A 23058-nucleotide genomic window follows, 5' to 3' on the forward strand; every position below is an offset into this window, starting at 1 on the left:
TGCTTTGAATATTTCCCTATTGATTCTTCTTTTTTTGCAATTGTTTTTATGTTTTGCTATGCATTATGTTTTGCACTCTGTCAAAGCGTCTTTGGGCTTCCTGAAAAGCGCTATATAAAATAAATGCATTATTATTATTATTATTATTGTATTAAAGCGGGGTTGTATCAAAGCGAGATTGTATCAAAGCGAGATTGTATCAAAGCGAGATTGTATCAAAGCGAGATTGTATCAAAGCGAGATTGTATCAAAGCGAGGTTGTATCAAAGCGGGGTTGTATCAAAGCGAGATTGTATCAAAGCGAGATTGTATCAAAGCGAGATTGTATCAAAGCGAGATTGTATCAAAGCGAGATTGTATCAAAGCGGGGCTGTATCAAAGCGAGATTGTATCAAAGCGAGATTGTATCAAAGAGAGATTGTATCAAAGCGGGGTTGTATCAAAGCGAGGTTGTATCAAAGCGAGATTGTATCAAAGCGATATTGTATCAAAGCGGGGTTGTATCAAAGCGAGGTTGTATCAAAGCGAGATTGTATCAAAGCGAGATTGTATCAAAGCAAGATTGTATCAAAGCGAGATTGTATCAAAGCGAGATTGTATCAAAGCGAGATTGTATCAAAACGGGGCTGTATCAACACGAGATTGTATCAAAATGGGGCTGTATCAAAGCGAGATTGTATCAAAGCGAGATTGTATCAAAACGGGGCTGTATCAAAGTGAGATTGTATCAAAACGGGGCTGCATCAAAGCGAGATTGTATCAAAACGGGGCTGTATCAACACGAGATTGTATCAAAATGGGGCTGTATCAAAGCGAGATTGTATCAAAGCGAGATTGTATCAAAACGGGGCTGTATCAAAGCGAGATTGTATCAAAACGGGGCTGCATCAAAGCGAGATTGTATCAAAACGGGGCTGTATCAAAGCGAGATTGTATCAAAGCGAGATTGTATCAAAGCGAGATTGTATTAAAGCGAGATTGTATGAAAGCGAGATTGTATCAAAGCGAGATTGTATCAAAGCGGGGTTGTATCAAAGCGAGATTGTATCAAAGCGAGATTGTATCAAAGCGAGATTGTATCAAAGCGAGATTGTATCAGAGCGAGATTGTATCAAAGCGAGATTGTATCAAAGCGAGATTGTATCAAAGCGGGGCTGTATCAAAGCGGGGCTGTATCAAAGCGAGTTTGTATCAAAGCGAGATTGTATCAAAGCGAGATTGTATCAAAGCGAGATTGTATCAAAGCGAGATTGTATCAAAGCGAGATTGTATCAAAGCGAGGTTGTATCAATGCGGGGTTGTATCAAAGCGAGATTGTATCAAAGCGAGATTGTATCAAAGCGAGATTGTATCAAAGCGAGATTGTATCAAAGCGAGATTGTATCAAAGCGGGGCTGTATCAAAGCGAGATTGTATCAAAGCGAGATTGTATCAAAGCGAGATTGTATCAAAGCGGGGCTGTATCAAAGCGAGATTGTATCAAAGCGAGATTGTATCAAAGCGAGATTGTATCAAAGAGAGATTGTATCAAAGCGAGGTTGTATCAAAGCGAGGTTGTATCAAAGCGAGATTGTATCAAAGCGAGATTGTATCAAAGAGAGATTGTATCAAAGCGAGGTTGTATCAAAGCGGGGTTGTATCAAAGCGAGATTGTATCAAAGCGAGATTGTATCAAAGCGAGATTGTATCAAAGCGAGATTGTATCAAAGCGAGATTGTATCAAAGCGAGATTGTATCAAAGCGAGGTTGTTTCAAAGCGGGGTTGTATCAAAGCGAGATTGTATCAAAGCGAGATTGTATCAAAGCGAGATTGTATCAAAGCGGGGCTGTATCAAAGCGGGGCTGTATCAAAGCGGGGCTGTATCAAAGCGAGATTGTATCAAAGCGAGATTGTATCAAAGCGAGATTGTATCAAAGCGGGGTTGTATCAAAGCGAGGTTTTATCAAAGCGAGATTGTATCAAAGCGAGATTGTATCAAAGCGAGATTGTATCAAAGCGAGATTGTATCAAAGCGAGATTGTATCAAAGCGAGATTGTATCAAAACGGGGCTGTATCAACACGAGATTGTATCAAAATGGGGCTGTATCAAAGCGAGATTGTATCAAAGCGAGATTGTATCAAAAGGGGGCTGTATCAAAGCGAGATTGTATCAAAACGGGGCTGCATCAAAGCGAGATTGTATCAAAACGGGGCTGTATCAACACGAGATTGTATCAAAATGGGGCTGTATCAAAGCGAGATTGTATCAAAGCGAGATTGTATCAAAACGGGGCTGTATCAAAGCGAGATTGTATCAAAACGGGGCTGCATCAAAGCGAGATTGTATCAAAACGGGGCTGTATCAAAGCGAGATTGTATCAAAGCGAGATTGTATCAAAGCGAGATTGTATCAAAGCGAGATTGTATCAAAGCAAGATTGTATCAAAGCGGGGTTGTATCAAAGCGAGATTGTATCAAAGCGAGATTGTATCAAAGCGAGATTGTATCAAAGCGAGATTGTATCAAAGCGGGATTGTATCAAAGCGGAGCTGTATCAAAGCGAGATTGTATCAAAGCGAGATTGTATCAAAGCGAGATTGTATCAAAACGGGGCTGTATCAAAGCGAGATTGTATCAAAGCGAGATTGTATCAAAGCGGGGTTGTATCAAAGCGAGGTTGTATCAAAGCGAGATTGTATCAAAGCGAGATTGTATCAAAGCGAGATTGTATCAAAGCGAGATTGTATCAAAGCGGGATTGTATCAAAGCGAGATTGTATCAAAGCGAGATTGTATCAAAGCGAGATTGTATCAAAGCGAGATTGTATCAAAGCGAGATTGTATCAAAGCGAGATTGTATCAAAGCGAGATTGTATCAAAGCGAGATTGTATCAAAGCGTGTCCAATGAAAGCGGGGTTGTATCAAAGCGGGGATGTATCAAAGTGTGTCCAATGAAAGCGGGGTTGTATAAAAGCAGGGTTGTATCAAAGCGGGGATGTATCAAAGTTTGTCCAATGCAAGCGGGTTGTAACAAAGCGAGATTGTATCAAAGTGAGATTGTATCAAAGCGAGATTGTATCAAAACGGGGCTGTATCAAAGCGAGATTGTATCAAAGCGAGATTGTATCAAAGCGTGATTGTATCAAAGCGAGATTGTATCAAAGCGAGATTGTATCAAAACAGGGCTGTATCAACACGAGATTGTATCAAAGCGAGATTGTATCAAAGCGAGATTGTATCAAAACGGGGCTGTATCAACACGAGTTTGTATCAAAATGGGGCTGTATCAAAGCGAGATTGTATCAAAACGGGGCTGTATCAAAGCGAGATTGTATCAAAACGGGGCTGTATCAAAGCGAGATTGTATCAAAACGGGGCTGTATCAAAGCGAGATTATATCAAAACGGGGCTGTATCAAAGCGAGATTGTATGAAAACGGGGCTGTATCAAAGCGAGATTGTATCAAAACGGGGCTGTATCAAAACGGGGCTGTATCAAAGCGAGATTGTATCAAAGCGAGATTGTATCAAAGCAAGATTGTATCAAAGCGAGATTGTATCAAAGCGAGATTGTATCAAAGCGAGATTGTATCAAAGCGAGATTGTATCAAAGCGAGGTTGTATCAAAGCGGGGTTGTATCAAAGCGAGATTGTATCAAAGCGAGATTGTATCAAAGCGAGATTGTATCAAAGCGAGATTGTATCAAAGCGAGATTGTATCCAAGCGAGATTGTATCGAAGCGAGATTGTATCAAAGCGAGATTGTATCAAAGCGAGATTGTATCCAAGCGAGATTGTATCGAAGCGAGATTGTATCAAAGCGAGATTGTATCAAAGCGAGATTGTATCAAAGCGAGATTGTATCAAAGCGGGGTTGTATCAAAGCGGGGTTGTATCAAAGCGAGATTGTATCCAAGCTAGATTGTATCAAAGCGAGATTGTATCAAAGCGAGATTGTATCAAAGCGAGGTTGTATCAAAGCGGGGTTGTATCAAAGCGAGATTGTATCAAAGCGAGATTGTATCAAAGCGAGATTGTATCAAAACGGGGCTGTATCAAAGCGAGATTGTATCAAAACGGGGCTGTATCAAAGCGAGATTGTATCAAAACGGGGCTGTATCAAAGCGAGATTATATCAAAACGGGGCTGTATCAAAGCGAGATTGTATGAAAACAGGGCTGTATCAAAGCGAGATTGTATCAAAACGGGGCTGTATCAAAACGGGGCTGTATCAAAGCGAGATTGTATCAAAGCGAGATTGTATCAAAGCGAGATTGTATCAAAGCGAGATTGTATCAAAGCGAGATTGTATCAAAGCGAGATTGTATCAAAGCGAGATTGTATCAAAGCGAGATTGTATCAAAGCTAGATTGTATCAAAGCGAGATTGTATCAAAGCGAGATTGTATCAAAGCGAGATTGTATCAAAGCGAGGTTGTATCAAAGCGGGGTTGTATCAAAGCGAGATTGTATCAAAGCGAGATTGTATCAAAGCGAGATTGTATCAAAGCGAGATTGTATCAAAGCGAGATTGTATCCAAGCGAGATTGTATCGAAGCGAGATTGTATCGAAGCGAGATTGTATCAAAGCGGGGTTGTATCAAAGCGAGATTCTATCAAAGCGAGATTCTATCAAAGCGGGGTTGTATCAAAGCGGGGTTGTATCAAAGCGGGGTTGTATCAAAGCGAGATTCTATCCAAGCGTGTCCAATGCAAGCGGAGTTGTAACAAAGCGGGAAGGCTGAGGAAACCGGTCATCACTGCCAGCAGTTATAAAATGGTTGTTCTAGTTATTATTAATATTGTTATTTTAAAATGTTTGATTTGTCACAGGAGTTGGTTCAGGCTCTTGTTCTTGATGAAAAAACTCTGGCCTGGCTCGCAAAAATGTTGCACTATAATGGTATTCTTGTGTGACGGTGCAGGTTGATGAGGTAGATGGATCAGAGCAGAGTTACCATTCAAATTCCGAGTTATTTTACTGGAATAATAATATTCAAAGACACAAAACATGAGATGCAAGCTTGGTTGGGCATTCCAACACACTGTTTGCGGCAACCAGAGGTGCTGTAAGAGTGACGGTGTTGTTAACACCAGGTGGTCAGAGGCTACATCTCATCTCCTTTTTATTATGTTGGCTTATGAGTTTTTATATTATTCTCATCATTATTTTGAATTTTAATGGGGTGGTAGTTTTTCTCGTAACATATTCAAGAGAGAGTGTCACTTTGTGAAAATATCACCACTATAAATTACCCACCGAAGGTGGGCTGAGATGGGCACTCCTGTCCGTATGGCGGGAGTGGCAATGCCAGTATATATGATGGCGGGATTGGTTTTTGTACATGATATTTGGAGGCAAACACCGACTTGTACAAGAGTACGTCTGACTTTTATTCATATCAGGTAGTATATAAAGGTTAAAATTTTGAGAATTGCACATGCTTTGAAGCCACCTGTTCCTGACCACTGCATCTCCCATTCCCTGTCATTTAGCTATTCCACCTGTTCCTGACCACTGCATCTCCCATTCCCTGTCATTTAGCTATTCCACCTGTTCCTGACAACTGCATCTCCCATTCCCTGTCATTTAGCTATTTCATGAGTGTTTGTTTGTTTGTGTGGGGCGAATAACTTGAAAAGTCTTATCGAAGAAGAAATATTTTGATGAAGTAAAATAACTTGTTCTTTGTGTTTAAAATTTGAACAAAAGTTTGTATATTGAGTATAAACCATAATTGATAATTATTATACAATTCTAATTATTGTAATGGTTTGTTTCAGAGAAATTTTGGTTGAAGAAAGTAATGTACAGAGAGTGGATACTCCGGTTACGGTAAGGCTTGTTGGGTTATTGTGAGGCTTGTTGGGTCACGGGAAGGGTTGCTGGGTTCCAATGAAGCTCATTGGGTTATGGTGAGGCTCATGCCATTATGGTGACGGGTTGTTGGGTTATGGTGAGGCTCATCGAGTAATGGTGAGGCTTGTGGCATTATGGTGAGGTTCGTTACAGGAAGGGTTTCTGGATTACATAAAAGTTCCATTAGGTTATGGTGAGGCTTTTGGCGTTAGAGTGAGGAACGTTGGGTTATGGTGAGGCGCATTGGGTTATGGGAAGCATTGCTGGATTATGCTAAAACGTATTGGGTTATGATACCGTTTGCCTAGAACCTCACCATAACGCAATACGTTTTAGCATAATGCAGCAATGCTTCCCATAACCCAATGCCCTTCACCATAACCCAACGAGCAAAATCGTTCGCCTAGAACCTCACCATAAACCAATAAATTTTAACGTAATCCAGCAATGCTTCCCATAACCCAACGATCCTCACTCGAACGCCAAAAGCCTCACCATAACCTAATGGAGCTTTAACCTAATCCATAAACCCTTCCTGTAACCCAAAGTGCCTCACCATAACCCAATATTCCTCACCATAACCCAACATGCCTCACCATAACCCAACGAGCAATACCGTTTGCCTAGAACCTCAGCTCATTGGGTTATGGTGATTATGGTGAGGTTCGTTGGGTTATGGTGAGGCACGTTGGGTTATGGTGAGGGGAATTGGGTTATGGTGAGGGGAATTGGGTTACGGTGAGGTGCATTGGGTTATGGTGAGGCGCATTGGGTTATGGTGAGGCATATTGGGTTATGGTGAGGCGCATTGGGTTATGGTGAGGCGCATTGGGTTATGGTGAGGCATATTGGGTTATGGTGAGGCGCATTGGGTTATGGTGAGGCGCATTGGGTTATGGTGAGGTGCATTGGGTTATGGTGAGGCATATTGGGTTATGGTGAGGCATATTGGGTTATGGTGAGGCGCATTGGGTTATGGGAAGCATTGCTGGATTATGCTAAAACGTATTGCGTTATGGTGAGGTTCTAGGCAAACGGTATTGCTCATTGGGTTATGGTGATTATGGTGCGGTTCGTTGGGTTATGGTGAGGAACGTTGGGTTATGGTGAGGCACGTTGGGTTATGGTGAGGGGATTTGGGTTATGGTGAGGGGAATTGGGTTATGGTGAGGCGCATTGGGTTATGGTGAGGCGCATTGGGTTATGGTGAGGCGCATTGGGTTATGGTGAGGCGCATTGGGTTATGGTGAGGCGCATTGGGTTATGGTGAGGCGCATTGGGTTATGGTGAGGCGCATTGGGTTATGGTGAGGCGCATTGGGTTATGGTGAGGCGCATTGGGTTATGGTGAGGCGCATTGGGTTATGGGAAGCATTGCTGGATTATGCTAAAACGTATTGCTTTATCCTGTGGTTCTAGGCAAACGGTGTTGTGGAAAACCAATCAGGTCCACACAACTTTAGTCCAACTTGTGGTTTAATTCCATTGAGATCATGACATCATCCTGTAATGCAGGAAATGCAATAAGTATACGATGTGGCATCACATGGGACCATTCATAACATTCAATGCAAGCAAGCTGGATATTCTATGCTGGCGTACCGTTAGCGAGTCTACCAGATGTAACGTGTCACAGGAGAAGTCTCGGAGCACCGTCCGCAGCAGCGGGTCTTATAGTCACGCCCCTAGCGGTGTCAACGAGCAGCGAGCATCACCCCCGGGTTCAGTACGAATACGATTTCACTACATTCTCCCCCCCCCCCGTCAGAATTATACGGCGGTGCGGCTAGAAGCGAGCGAGCGTCAGCACGAACAGGGTACGGAACATCAGTCGACCCAACCGTATCGGGCCGGGCGGCGAATTTCTCTGCCAGCACGCGTCCGAAATTCCCCGGGTACGGCATCACGTATCCCTGTGTCCCCGGCGTCGGAGGCGCCATCAGGGTCGGGTGACGAAGGGGGTAACTCCAAGTCGTCGGGCCCAGGTAGACCCGGCGAGGGGAGAGTCGGTAGACTTTCGGCGATGGGAGCGTCGGGAGAGGCCATAGTCTCATAGATGGGTTCGGTCGGTCCGTCCGATTCCCTACTCAGGTCGGCGACCCCGCAAGGGGCAAGGTGACGGACGGAGACAGTAGTCTCACGGCCATCAGTCGTCATCACACGAGCATGCTCAGGATTAGCCTGGAGAATCTGCACTTTGTCCACTAGGGGGTCGTACTTGCTCGCACGAACCGCCCGTTTAAGGTAGGCCGGCCCGGGCCCAGCGAGCCAACTGGGCAAAGACCGTATACACCCCGTGCTCCTGGGGTGGTGGAAAAGTCGCTCGTGGGGAGTTTGGTTGGTTGCCGTACACAGGAGAGCCCTGATCGAGTTCAACGCCGCAGGTAGCGACCAAGCCCATTTATCGAGGTCCCGGCCGAGGGTCCGGAGGTTGAGCATGACGGCCCTCCAGATAATCCAGTTGAAGCGTTCGATCTGCCCATTAGCCTGGGGTCTGTACGGCGTGGTGTAACTAGAAGCAATGTTATTTTGGAGCAGATAGCCGCGCACCTCCTGAGACAAGAAGACCGCACCCCGGTCGGTATGGACATAGGCCGGGTACCCGAACATTGAGAACAAGTTCTGTAAGCATCGCATCACCGTGGCAGCAGTCATGTCCGCGCACGTATAAGCAAAGGGGAATCGTGAGTACTCATCGACGATAGTGAGCAGATAGCGAGAGCCGCTCGACACCGGCAATGGGCCCTTGAAATCCATCGCCAAGCGTTCCCACGGTCGCGTAGCCTTAACCAGAGTCCCCATGGGAGGGTTATAGAAACGCGGTTTGATTTCCGCGCAGATAGCGCAGTCGCGACAGATACGGCGGGTATCGTCAATCGAGTATGGGAGATTGCCACGCCGCACAAAATGAGCGAAACGCGTTACGCCGGGATGGCCTGCAGTGGCATGCAGCACCCGTAGGCCCTCCAAAGAGGTGATACCCGCGCATGTAGCCGGTCGTGATAAGGCATCGGCGGCCCGGTTATCCTTCCCCGGGCGATATTTGATGGTGTAACAGAAGTCGGTGAGTTCGATACGCCAGCGAGTGATTTTCTCATTCTTAATGCGCTGGGCGTGTAAGGTGTCGTACATGAACGCAACGCTTTGCTGGTCCGTGATGATTTGGAAGCACTGCCCGAGTAAGTACGGGCGCCATCGCCGAATAGACTCGACGATCGCATACGCTTCCTTTTCGACGGACGAGTGTCTCCGCTCAGCAGTGGTAAGAGTCCGTGAAAAGAAAGCCACGGGACGCCCCCCTTGGGAGAGGGTCGCCGCGATGGCCTGATCCGAGGCGTCACTTTCGAGGACGAAAGAGCCGCTCTCGTCGATTGTCGCCACGGCGGCTCGGGCGATGTCGGCCTTAAGGCCTTCAAAGGCCGCCAATGCGGCCGGACTCAGTGGGAAGGTGTCGCAGGCCACGAGGGGGCGAAGTTTCGCGGAGAAATTCTGCACCCATTTGGAGTAATGGGTGAATAGCCCGAGGGCGTGCTTCAGGGACGCCCGATCACAGGGAGGGGCCATGTCGAGCAAAGGTCGCAGACGCTCCTTATCCGGAGCGACAGAGCCATGGGTCACGGTGTACCCCAGAAGATCTATCGTGCGTAGGGAGTATTGGCACTTATCCTCGTTCATAGTTAAGTGATACCTCTGCGCGACCTCAAGGAAGCGCTTCAGATTAGCATCATGGTGCCCTTGGTCATATCCACAAACCGTAAGATTATCGAGGTAGACGAAAACATCGGTTAAGTGCTCCCGCGCAATGAGGTCATCCATGGCCCTCTGGAAACAAGCGACCCCGTTCGTTACCCCAAAAGGCAATCGCGTAAATTGGTACAACCGCTGCCCCGACTCAAAAGCGGTATAGATACGATCCGCCCTAGAGATAGGGATCTGGTGGTATGCACTACGGAGATCGAGAGTGCTATAGACCGAATACTAGGACACCTGTTGCACCAGCGCGTCCATCCCCGGAAGGGGGTAGGCATCCAGCTGTGTAAAGCGGTTAATCGTTTGGGAATAGTCGATTACCATGCGTTTGCGGTGGGCCTCGCTGTGCACCACCAAGACCTGGGCGCGCCACGGTGACCTGCTAGGTTCTATGATGCCGTCTTTCAAGAGCTGAGCCGTTTCGTCCGCAATGAATTGCATGTCTGCGCAAGAGTAGCGCCGTGATTTCACCACGACAGGGGTGCAGTTGGAGGTTAGATTGGGGAACAGCGAAAGCGGCTGGATGTCCATTTGCGCTAGGGCGCACACCGCAAGTGCATCGTCCGCCCCCACAACAAGCGTGTCAGGCCCACCAAACTCCATTACCAGACGTCCATGCAGCTTAAGAAAATCGTGTCCTAACAGAATATCAGCACATAAAGCGGGTAAAACCATAAGGTGTACATCAGGAAAAACCCGTCCCTTTAGCACGAGTTTCAATCGGCATTCCCCCTTCGTGCTGAGTCGAAGCCCCTGGGAAGCCATGAAGATCCGTCTCGTAGACCTCCAGATCCGCCATCCATGCCTGAGCACAAGTCGCTGGTCGATAAAACTATCCGTAGACCCTGTATCCACCAAGGCCCGAACACAATGGCCTTCGACCATGAGGGGAATAAGGGCTTGAGCCAGGTCAGACGAGGCTGCTGGGAGTGGGACTGAACCCCCCGAATGGGTCGGACAAGCCTCGCGGGTGGATCCTATGCCAGCAGCAGTTTTGCGGTCGTGGCCGGAGTATGCGTTGTCCATGGGGAATCCATTAATGCCATCAGAGGGCTTTCCCAAGCATTCCGGTGTTTCGCGATTCAAAATCTGACAATTCTGACGGGAAAAGGCCTCCGTAGTATTTGAAAACGCCTTTTGACACTTTTGGCAGGAAAAGGCCTCCGTAGTATTCGAAATCGCCTTTTCCGGGGTGAGGGCCACCGTTAGCTCGTGGACGACACGAGGAGAATGTTCCGCTGGGGCTTGGCGAGGCTTCAAAGCCCCTGGCGTGGCCCGGAGTTTGGTCAAGGACATGTACTTCGTGCCCGATTGAGGATGAGACTGTGGTGGCTGTCCGGTGACGCCCGCCAAGGACGTCTGAGCGCCCAGGGGCCCGCAGAGAGGGGCCCTCCCCTTCGAAGACGGGTAAGGCGCCGGGTTTCGGGCTCGGCTCGCAGGCTCCGCAATGAGCCCATTCAAGGTCGCCGCGACCGCGCGATTCAATGAGCCGCGAGCCGCGTGCCGTTTTCCTGCACACTTTCGCGTAATGTCCCTTTTGCGAGCACAAATGGCATATCGCGTCTCGTGCCGGACACACGGGCCGGGCATGGCGTGGCCCCCCACAGAAAAAACATGCGGCCCCGCGTAAGGCCTTGGGTCTGGTCGTAGCGGCAGCCGTCAGGACTGGGTCTTCCTCCGGAGCATCACGGAGTTCCGCGAGCAGGTCCGCGTCCTCGGCGGTAGCACTCTCCGGCCGGGCGTGTAGTGTAGTGCCCGCCAAGAGGCGCGTGCGATCATAGGTGTTCGATTGCATCCGTGCTTCGGTGTATACTTTCCCTTGCTCGAGTGCCGTAGCGAAGGTCTGGTCGGTCTTCTCTAAGAGCTTGAGCCTTGGTTCCTGGGAGGAGACCCCTGCAATGAAGGCATCTAAAAGAAGATCATCCTGAGCCTGCGCGGGAGTCCGTGGCTCCTTGATGCTGTCCAGCAAGAGCTGCCGGAGCTCCTGGGCATAGTGGTCCATCGCCTCGTTGGGTTGCTGACGTCGCGTTAGCAGCAAATATCGTGCATACACCGGGCTTTTTTCCTTTATGTACAGCCGTTTGAGCTCCGCGATCGAGAGGTCATACGTCGCGAATTGAGCGATGGAATTGTACACCTTGTAGTCGATTTTTGAATGAAGCGTTGCTAGCTTCGTGGCAGCCGTCGGCGCGGTCTCAGGCTCCTCGAAATGATTCTCCAATGTTCTGAGCCAGTGCTTCAGTTGCAAGCCACCATCCAGGGCTTGCGGGTCGGCGCAGAATACGGCAACCGCCAGCGTCTTGTTGCCAGCCATGTCGGTAGATATAAATGGAATTAAGTGTTGTGGAAAACCAATCAGGTCCACACAACTTTAGTCCAACTTGTGGTTTAATTCCATTTAGATCATGACATCATCCTGTAATGCAGGAAATGCAATAAGTATACGATGTGGCATCACATGGGACCATTCATAACATTCAATGCAAGCAAGCTGGATATTCTATGCTGGCGTACCGTTAGCGAGTCTACCAGATGTAACGTGTCACAGGAGAAGTCTCGGAGCACCGTCCGCAGCAGCGGGTCTTATAGTCACGCCCCTAGCGGTGTCAACGAGCAGCGAGCATCACCCCCGGGTTCAGTACGAATACGATTTCACTACAAACGGTATTGCTCGTTGGGTTATGGTGAGGCATGTTGGGTTATGGTGAGGCACTTTGGGTTACAGGAAGGGTTTATGGATTAGGTTAAAGCTCCATTAGGTTATGGTGAGGCTTTTGGCGTTCGAGTGAGGATCGTTGGGTTATGGGAAGCATTGCTGGATTACGTTAAAATTTATTGGTTTATGGTGAGGTTCTCGGCGAACGATTTTGCTTGTTGGGTTATGGGGAGGCTTTTGACGTTATGGTGAGAAACGTTGGGTTATGGTGAGGTATGTTGGGTTATAGGAAGGGTTTCTGGATCATGCTAAAGCTCCATTAGGTTATGTTGAGGCTTTTGGCGTTAGAGTGAGGCTCGTTGGGTTCTGGTGAGGATTTTGGCATTAGAGTGAGGCTCGTTGGGTTATGGTGAGGCTTTTGACGTTATGGTGAGGCACATTGGGTTATGGTGAGGTGAGGCACGTTGGGTTATGGTGAGGTGAGGAACGTTGGGTTATGGTGAGGTGAGGCACGTTGGGTTATGGTGAGGCACGTTGGGTTATGGTGAGGCACGTTGTTTAATGGTGAGGAACGTTGGGTTATGGCGAGGCACGTTGGGTTATGGTGAGGTTCGTTGGTTAATAGTGAGGTTCGTTGGGTTAATGGTGAGGTTCGTTGGTTAATGGTGAGGTTCGTTGGGTTAATGGTGAGGTTCGTTGGGTTATGGTGAGGGACGTTGGGTTACAGGAAGGGTTTCTGGATTATGTTGAAGCTCCATTAGGTTATGGTGAGGCTTTTGGCGTTCGAGTGAGGATCGTTGGGTTATGGTGAGGCTTTTGACAAATGGTCCTAAAATGTGTTACAAATTCTCTCAATTCGATAATTGACACAATTTCTACATTGTGCTTCATTCAGCAATTTCAAATATGTTTTGTCTTGTGGATGTGAGAGGGTTTCTTTTTCCCAAGGAAATGTGATGCATTTGCTTTTTCATAATAAAAAGAAAGATTAATTTTGGTTTCCCTTTTGAAAAGTGATGGAGTTTTTTTTGCCATTCTTGGTGATAGAAACACGTTATCACAATATCACATGGTCAAGTACATTTTACCCACTTTTTAAAAGTTGGATTTCTCATCAGTCTCGGCAACTCGGCAAGACTCGTTAGAGTGATATCAGTGATATCAGCATCAGTTCCTGTATTTTAATATCCTGCTCTGCCAAACCAACATGTCCTCTTCAGCATTTGCTGCACCTTGGGCCACCTGCACCCCAGCTTGGAAGACAGTTAATATCACTCTCGTCCAAAACAAGGGGGGAAAGACCGAACCACTCAACAGACCCTTCAGGACCAATTCACTCAACAACAGAGCAGATAGCCTCTTTCTGGTTTTAAGCAAAGTTATGGAATTTATAATCTCTATTGACATGAAGTAGATTATTTTCTCCAATTGCTTGATCATCAGTTTGGTGTTAATCCCATTCAGGCAGCAGCTGGAGAAGATCCCAAACTGATCAAACACCTGGAACACATCATTAAACCCAGGAGAGTCTCACATCCTCACCAAGTTTCTCTTCATAAACAGACAGTCTGACAAGCCGACCCACGTATGACCTACAGTGCATTCAGAAAGTATTCAGACCCCTTCACTTTTTTCACATTTTGTTATGTTGCAGCCTCATGCTGAAATCGTTTAAATTCATTTTCCCCTCATCAATCTACACTCAATACCCCATAATAACAAAGAGAAAACAGGATTTTAGAAAGTTTTGCAAATTTATTTAAAATAAAAAACTGAAATATCACATTTACATAAGTATTCAGACCCTTTGCTATGACACTTGAAATTTAGCTCAGGTGCCTCCCATTTCTCTTGGTCATCTTTGAGATGTTTCTACACCTTGATTGGAGTCCACCTGTGGTAAATTCAATTGATTGGACATGATTTGGAAAGGCATACACCTGTCTATATGAGGTCTCACAGCTGACAATGCATATCAGAGCAAAAACCAAGCCATGAGGTCGAAGGAACTGCCTGCAGAGCTCAGAGACAGGATTGTGTCGAGGCACAGATTTGGGGAAGCCTACAAAAAAATTTCTGCTGCATTGAAGGTTCCCAAGAACACAATGGCCTCCATAATTCTTAGATGGAAGAAGTTTGCAACAACCAGGACTCTTCCTAGAGCTGGTCGCCCGGCCAAACTGAGCAATCGGGGGAGAAGGGCCTTGGTAAGAAAGGTGACCAAGAACCCTATGGTCACTGGCTGAGCTCCAGAGATCCTGTGTGGAGATGGGAGAAACTTCCAGGACAACCATCACTGCAACACTCCACCGATCTGGGCTTTATGGCAGAGTGGCCAGACGGAAGCCAAACAGTTCAACCTTGGTTTCATCAGACCACAGAATCTTGTTTCTCACAGTCTGAGAGTCCTTTAGGTGGTTTTTTGCAAACTCCAAGTGGGCTTTCATGTGTCTTTCACCGAGGAGAGGCTTCCCTCTGTACATACAGCTGCATAAATCATATGCAGGACAAAGACATTAGATATGAGTGTTTGTCTTCCATGAATTACAAGGACAATGGATAAACAAACAGTTAAAAGAAGAATAAACCTCAAAGTAGGTAGAGACTTCAAAAAGCAGGTACTGCTGCTCATTATTTATAGGTGGGTCTCACTGCAATGCCCTACAAGTGCATCTCACTGCAGCCCCCTACAGGTGTCACACTGCAGCCCCCGACAGTTTTTTTTTTTTTTTTTGTATACAGAATCGAGGCTCGTGAAAGAGCTAACATTTATCAAACAAACAAGCAAACAAAGTATATAAAAAGGGGAGCGGTAGACAAGATGGGGAGAGAAGGGGAGGAAGCACACAAACACAAGCTTTGAGAGCAGGGACATAGGGAGATGTGTGGGAGGGAGGGGGCTTGGGGGAGGCAGGATCGGTATAAAACGGAAGGACACCAAGGACTTCCAGGAAAGAAGTTGGTATTTCAAAAAGTGGATTTGGGATGAAATTAGTGGGGATAGAAAAGATGAAGGTTTTGGATTGGGGAAGATAAGAGATGGTGGTGAACAGCTGTTTTAAAGACCTGGAGGGAGGAGTGGGATTGAAGAGAGTGAGGGAGTTTGTTCCAGAGGCGGGAGAAAAGAGGAATGAAGGAGTGAAGGTGAGCAGAGAGTCTTGATTTTGGCAGTTTAACCATAAGAGGGTTGCAGGCAGATCTTGTGCGACCTGTAGGAATATTTGGGGGACAGAGCCCAGAGAGAGCTGGGGGAGCAAGGCCGGAGAGGAGTCGGTAGAAGACGGAAAGACCACCAACCTGCCTGTGGTGAGTAAGTGAAAGGCCCTTGGAGATAGCGTCATCGCGGGAGATTCCAATGATTCTGAACGCTTTGGTTTCAACAGCGTGAAGACGAGCTAGGTGTGAGGCATGAGCACCAGCCCAGAGGGGAGAGCAGTACTCCATTGAGCTGCGGATGAAAGCCTTGTATGTGGTGAGGAGCTCAGGTGTGCCAAGAAAGGACTTCGCACGACGGAGGATGCCCAGTCGGCGACTGGCTTTGGAGGCCAGCTTGGAAATGTGGTTTTCCCAGGAAAGATCATGGCAGATAGTGAGACCCAAAAGCTTGAGCGACAGAACTTCTTGGAGAGGATTATTCAGAAAGTAGATGGGAGGGTTGTCCAGTCGGTCTTTTCTGAGAGACATCGTAAGAGTGTGAGATTTGTCAGGATTGAAAGACATGTTCCACTTGTTTGCCCAGTCTGTGATTTTGTCCAGGTCTGCAGAGAGTGAGGAGGCTGCAGACTGCCGATCTGAGGGATGAGGAATGGAGCGACAGAGAGTGGAATCATCAGCAAAGAGATAGAGAGGATTTTCAAGAGAGTCAGAGAGATCATTGATGAAGACCAGTAAAAGCACAGGGCCCAGAACACTGCCTTGGGGAACTCCAGCCTGAACAGGAAGAGGAGATGAGAGAAACCCATTCTGGTCCACACGTTGACTACGACTAGAGAAGAAGACCGCCAGCCATGCGTGGAGATTTCCATGGATACCAAAGGAGGAGAGTTTGGTGAGCAGAACGGGGTGCCTGTCCGTATCGAAGGCACGTGATATGTCGAGGGACACAGCTCTAATTTCCTGTTTGGCATTGAGGACCTCCATGCATTGTTGACAGCAGAAGCAGCATGTCCAGAGTAGAGTGACCTGGTCTGAAACCAAATTGATGATCAGAGATCAAGCCATTGGAGAAGAGGAAAGATTTCCTATCCGAAGCAATGATTGATTCCATGACTTTGCTGATAATTGGGAGAAGGCTGATTGGTCTGTAGTTGCTAGGATCTGTTTTTGCACCTTTTTGTGTAAAGCGGTGATGTTGGCTGATTTCCAAGCAGATGGCAGTTGACCTTGAGCAAAAGAGAGGGTGACAACAGAGAGATGGAGTGAAAGAGCGGAAGAACAGGATTTTAGGACCAGTGGGCTGATGCCGTCAGGTCGTTGCAGAATCAGACTCGAGGGTTGACAGAAACTTTTCCACTTTGTCAGGAGGAAAGGACACAGAATCCAAGAGCAGCTGGGTACGACTGGGTACGGTGGGTACAGAGAGGGATGGGTTTGGGACACAAGATTTAGAGGCAAACACAAAGTTGAGGCATTCAGCTTTTTCACGTGCGGAGTCAGCTGTGTAGCCGTTTGAGGTAAGGGAGGGGATGGAGGGGGAACAAACACCAGGTGCGTCATGCCGCAGCCCCCGACAGGTGCGGCACGCCGCAGCCCCCTACAGGTGCGTCACCCCGCAGCCCCCGACAGGTGCTTCGTGTCACATCCTTCGGCAGGTGGTTCATACTCGTATATACAGTAAATTGTGCCTCAAGCACGGTAGTACTGTACTGTACATCCTACCATGTGAGGCTTTAGTGGCTTTAGTGAGCGACAGAATATGCTTTTGCAGTGTTTGTGTGTATAGCTGGAGGTTCTTGTTTTATTTATTTTCCTGGCTGCCCTCACGATCCCTTTCTCGACAACAGACAGAATGATGTGTGGCAAAGACAATCTGTTTGTCAGGACCCACGCGACGATAGCCGCTGTAACGAGGTTCCAGGCACAATCACAGTGAAGAAGTTTGTACTTGATATTCCACACATAATTAGCCAGAAGTTCAGATGGAAATGTTATCAGGCCCACCAAAGTAGACATTTACATTTTTGTTTTTGGCCCTATCCTTCATCGTTTTGTTATTTGCATTATTTTAACACGGTCTTTGCTGCTGACACAGGAACTGGTGAATTGGGGGTCAGAAGGACAGCAGCGTTAAACGTACTCTGGGCACTAAATACTCCGATACAACTCCATGCATTTATTCACTCTTTATTACTTTACTTGATACTGCGCATACCTCCAAACTCATAACGATCCGATCACCTCTTAATTACCATGTATAAATAATAAATTTCGGCCTTTTCCCAGAGTTTGTGATCTTGGTGGCAATGAGACAGGGTATTTTGTAACCCTTGTTTGTGTTGACCGTATGCAGGTATGCGGTGACATTCATGGTCAATTTTATGATCTGAAGGAGCTTTTCAAGGTGAGGATTGAAGTAAAAGTAAGACTTGAGCTGATGGAGGAATGGTGTGGCAGCTGTGGTACATGGGTTTACCAACAAGTATCTCACTGGTGTCTACACCACTGTTGTCTTCCCGCACTTTTCCCCTCACCTTTGCCAGGTTGGGGGTGATGTGCCCGACACAAACTACCTTTTTATGGGAGATTTTGTTGACCGAGGATTTTATAGCGTCGAGACATTTCTTTTGCTACTTGCTCTTAAGGTGGGGTTTTCACTGTACCTTTGTATCAGTACAAGTCGAGATCTTCTGTATGTACGTCTGTATATCTGTCAAATATTGTTCTGTGTGTGACATTCAGGTCCGTTACCCTGATCGGATAACCCTGATCAGGGGTAACCACGAGAGTCGGCAGATAACGCAGGTGTACGGCTTCTACGATGAGTGTTTGCGCAAGTACGGCTCTGTGACAGTGTGGCGTTACTGTACCGAGATTTTCGACTACCTCTCTCTTTCTGCAATCATCGACGGGAAGGTAGAGGAGGGAGAAGGACTGATCTTTCGAGGAAGTAAAAGATAAATCAGTGTGACCTCACTAATATTTTACAAAAAAAAAAAAAAATTCTGACCTGCATCACATCTTGTGATGCAAGACACTTTATTTGGAATAAGGAACAAGAAAGATCTCGAAAGATAGATGGAGTCAGATAGTTTTAGTGATTTGGTTTGATTGTTTGGTGATTTCCATTTGATCATAATTTTTGTTACAATTCTGTTAACAGACTTCTGAGTAGACTCTTGGCAAATTGGTACAACATTTGCTTCTTCATTTCATTGGAAAGAGTCTGTTGGGTAAATAGATAAGGAGAAGCCCATATGAAAAGTAATCTGGCCTTTCAGGTTACCTGGCTTGCACTAACTGCTACTTACACCTTTCTCTCCTTTCCCATTAGATATTTTGTGTCCATGGGGGTCTGTCCCCCTCCATTCAAACCCTCGATCAAATCAGGACGATTGACCGTAAGCAGGAGGTACCTCATGATGGACCCATGTGTGACCTCCTTTGGTCTGACCCAGAAGGTAAAGGAGTCAACCTATCGCTTCACGTCCGTCACGTTTAAACTCACGAGACGTCACAGGATCAGAGGTTTTGACGCTCCTTATGGCAGAACTTAAGTCGTCATTTCTGTTGTTGGTATTTCCGATTGTGATTTTCTCTAAGGTGTGGTGTATTTTATAGAAAAAGCGTTGGATCCCTGGCCGAGTACTTTAGGAGTCGTGGCTAATCAATGGATTTTCTTTTTATCCTAGGGTTGGATTGGTCACTCAGCAGTGCAGGTAAAGAAAGTGTGGTGAAGAGATAGTTGGGAAACACAGCGAGTCAATCGGGGAACAATGAAAACAAAGTAAAATTATAAAGGGCGTGATCTTCTACCCATATAAAAGTGTGTTTGTACGTTTCTACAGATGTCTGTCCTCCTCCATAAAGGATGATTTGAGTAGGGTTTTAAAGGCCAACGTTTTAACACGACTGTGTGTTCACTACAGTCTATTTTGAGAATAAAAGAAACTCGAAAAACATTTTCCATAAAATAGTAATTACATCTCTTCAAATTGGAATTGTAGACGGTGGCTTTCAAACCGAACCTCAATGGCGGTGTACAGAAACGTTTAAGAAAAAAAATACATACAAGGCACAGGGAGGTGAAATTCGCTGCACATGATGTGAAAAGGATGCAGAGTAAAACAAGTGTTCATTTACGTCCATAGGTTGTCTAATAAATAACGATATAAGCATACCTGATGCTCGGCCAAGGCTTCAGACTCTGGTACACTCAAGAGGCTATACCGTCAAATAAACTCGTCAAACCCGTCATTTGGACCGGCTTTTATACCAGTAATTAAATATTGGGGATTGTTGATTGAGGGTAGTCTTTGCTGAAGTATAAAAATGTCACACCTGTGGATTGTTATTGAAGGGTTAAAGGAACAGATAACAGATCAATAGGTGGTCAGGTTCTGCGATGAAACTTAAATGTGGATTCTTCATTCTGCATGGAAGATCATGGAGAGTTATGTTGTTTTGAAGGAGCGGGCATAAAGGGTATTGAAGGAAGGTTAAATGATGGTGCCGGGTCATGAAAAGGAAGACGTTGGCTGAGATCCACGTAGGAGCAAATGATATGGATAAAGTCTACTCGCATAATTGAAAATAAATAATTAGAAAGCATCTGAAAATGCAAATCCCGTCCATGTCTGCTTTGTGTTCAGACTTCTTCCATATGCTAAAACATGACGAAAACAGCTAAAACTAGAACGGCATTGAGTAGAGAGCACACCTCCGCCTGGTTGGCCATATCACTCAATGGTGAAGAATCACTTTAAAAATTCTACTAGCCGGATCCGGATCTTCACCGAAATTGAATAGATTCTTCCTCGTCACACATACAACCTGTCCAACAGGTTTCGTCCAAATCCATCCATAACTTTGACATATTCTGCTATGTATCGTTTTTGTCCCCATCTCCCAATGGTGAAGAATCACTTAAAAAATTAAATAATTCTCATATCCGAATCCATATTGAGATATTCACCAAAATCGAATCGATTTGTCCTCGTCACAAACCCAACCTGCCCACCAAGTTTTGTCCGAAATCGTCCACAACTTTCAGATATCTTGTTCACAGACAGGGGTGAAAACATAACCTCCACATTTGGTGGCGGAGGTAAGAACAACCACCCTGATCTCTTTCTGCCTCTGGATTTACAACTCACTGGAATATACATACTCTGTACACAGTACATTTGCTCCTTGAAGGTTGCCATTTCTCTTATGCCGATTGCTCTCCTGTTAGTTTATCCCAATCTGAAATACCCAACTCTCCCCATACCTTCAAAGTTTGCCTTCCTGAAATCTTAGCTTTGCTCCACGATCCCAAACTCTAACTCCTAACAGAATATTGCAAGCAGTTGTTGCACTATTATGATCCATTCTTCTCAACTTTGACAAAGGGAAGCAAGTTACAAAAACATGTTTGTAAATCAAAAACATGTAAAACAAATGTTATTGTAAATCATTCATGTGCTGGTACTTGCTTCCTTTTGACATGACAGTTAAAGCATTTTGGCATGAGAAGAGTATGTGTGCCAGTGGAAGCTACTCGCTTCCGTGATGTGATTCAGCTACTTAACTCATTTTTCTCAGGTCTGTCACTTGCTTTCTTTTGTCAAAGTTGGGCAGCATTGTCCTTAAATTGTCTCCTACCTCCACTTCCTCTATCATATTGGAATCATTATTGAAAAAGTGAATTAACACGGCACTCCCACTCATGGGGTTATCTAAAATCTGGTTTGAAAAGCAATCCTGGAATAGATCGAGGAATTTCTCATCTACTCTGCTTTACCCTTTCCTGCTGGGAACCCAATCTATACCTGGAAAATTAAAATTTCCCCTTATCAATACTCTTCACTTACCACATGACTTTCTGAATTATTCACGAACTCTTCTTTCCTGCTCTTACCTCACACCCAGCACCCTAAGTGTATTACCATTCTTACAATCCCTGATCTCTATCCACACAAAATCCTCTACATTAAAATTCACTCAATGTACCCATTTGTTGTGCAATTGTTTTTTACCCAGATTGCTACAACCCATCCCCTCCTATTGTCTCTTTCCTGTCACACCTATGTCTTGTAGTTTCTTAGTCCTGTCCTCAAACTATACTAATTAAACCAAGTTTCACTTACTGCAACTCCATATTGTATTGCTTTCTATTTACTTTAGCTTCAAGCTCTTCCACCTTATTTAAAATCCTGGCGTTTGTATAGAATACTTTAACCTTTTCCGTTCTTGTAACTAGAACTATATTTTTAATTTATATATATATATATATATATATATATGTATATTTGCTGTCTGCCCTTACCAATCATGTTATCAGCAGTCGTTCCTCTTTTTTTTTTTTTAAATCCTCTCCACCTTCCTCGAGCCTAATAAATCCATAATTCCCTCCTCAATTCCCAAAGCAAACCTTGCTGACCCCTTTCTGATTAGTCTATGGCCATCAATCTGGAACCCCTCCCTTTGGTCCCAAGTTAACGTGTGTGCATGTGTGTAGGTGCATGCGTGTCAACGTTTTACCATTTGAGGAGCTCTTGTCATCAAATTTTCAATAAAGCTTTACAATGAGAATATGGAGAACATGACAAATTAATAATTTGGTCAAAAGGTCACATCACATATCTCTCAATTTTCATCCAATTGATCTGCTGAAATTTTAAGAATTTGCAATTTGGGTCATTGAATTGGTTCACAAATCAATAGTTAAAAGCCGATTGTTTTTGTTTTTTGGATCAAAATGTAAGGTTGCATAAAATCGTCAATTTCCATTTAATTGACTTGAAGTTTGAGCAGGGGATTGCAATATTGGGTCACTGAAGCCTATTTCATTTGAGGTCAAAAGGTCAAGGTCACCTAAGATCGTCAATTTTGTCACCTCCAACACGAAAGGTGGATGGAGGTTATGTTTTCACCCCTGTCTGAAATTTGGCAGAGACATCGTGTGTGTGTGTGACAAGGACGAAATGATTAGATTTTGGTGAAGATCCGGATTCGGCTAGAAGAATTTTCTTAAGTGAATCTTCACCATTGCAAGATAGGGCCAAAAACGATACATAGCATGATATCTCAAACAGTTGTGGATGGATTTGGACGAAACTTGGTGGACATGTGTGTGTGACAAGGACTAATCGGTTCAATTTTGGTGAAGATCTGAATATGGATTCGGACACGAGAATTATTTAATTTTTAAGTGATTCTTCACCATTGAGAGATCTGGCGAAAAGCGATATATACTTTGATATTTCAAAGTTATGGACGAGTTATGACTAAACTTAGTGGACGAGTTGGTTAGGTGACAAGAACAAGCCGATTAGATTTTGGGTCAGGTCCGAATCCAGATCCGGCCTATCAGTGGGATACAAAACCTAAACTGTTCAGCCTGGCGGAGGTATGCACTCTACTGAGTGCTGTTCTAGTTGTTATTGTTATATAGCCCCGGACAGTTCTCTCAAACAAGCCTGCGGCACAGAGACGACCGATCGATCTCCCAGAAGTGATCCAGAGATTCCCCACATCCAGGATGATGTACCCCCACCTTCACAAAGTTAGGGCCACGACAGAGTTAGAGAGAAGAGTCGACTGAAAGGGCGGTCCATGGTGACCAATCCGCACTCTGATCATGACCGTGCTGTTCTGATAAATCCGGGCAGCAG

At 45.6% G+C, this 23058-nt stretch overlaps 1 protein-coding gene across 2 annotated transcripts in view; it reads left to right on the top strand.

Moving 5' to 3' along the window:
- The window catches only part of LOC137425179 (serine/threonine-protein phosphatase 4 catalytic subunit B), a 38823-nt gene that overhangs the window by 11970 nt on the left and 3795 nt on the right, over window positions 1-23058 (top strand). Inside the window, exons 2-6 of one of the 2 annotated variants that reach the window (XM_068113336.2) lie at window positions 5764-5815; window positions 17754-17804; window positions 17944-18045; window positions 18143-18316; window positions 18735-18861. In XM_068113336.2, the coding sequence (XP_067969437.1) occupies window positions 5764-5815; window positions 17754-17804; window positions 17944-18045; window positions 18143-18316; window positions 18735-18861 (506 nt within the window). The remainder of the gene's footprint in view (window positions 1-5763; window positions 5816-17753; window positions 17805-17943; window positions 18046-18142; window positions 18317-18734; window positions 18862-23058) is intronic. The other variant, XM_068113337.2, reaches the window with a different exon arrangement.

This window comes from Myxine glutinosa, chromosome 4 (assembly GCF_964187855.1).
Source record: "Myxine glutinosa chromosome 4, kmMyxGlut1.1, whole genome shotgun sequence".
Taxonomy (NCBI): domain Eukaryota; kingdom Metazoa; phylum Chordata; class Myxini; order Myxiniformes; family Myxinidae; genus Myxine; species Myxine glutinosa.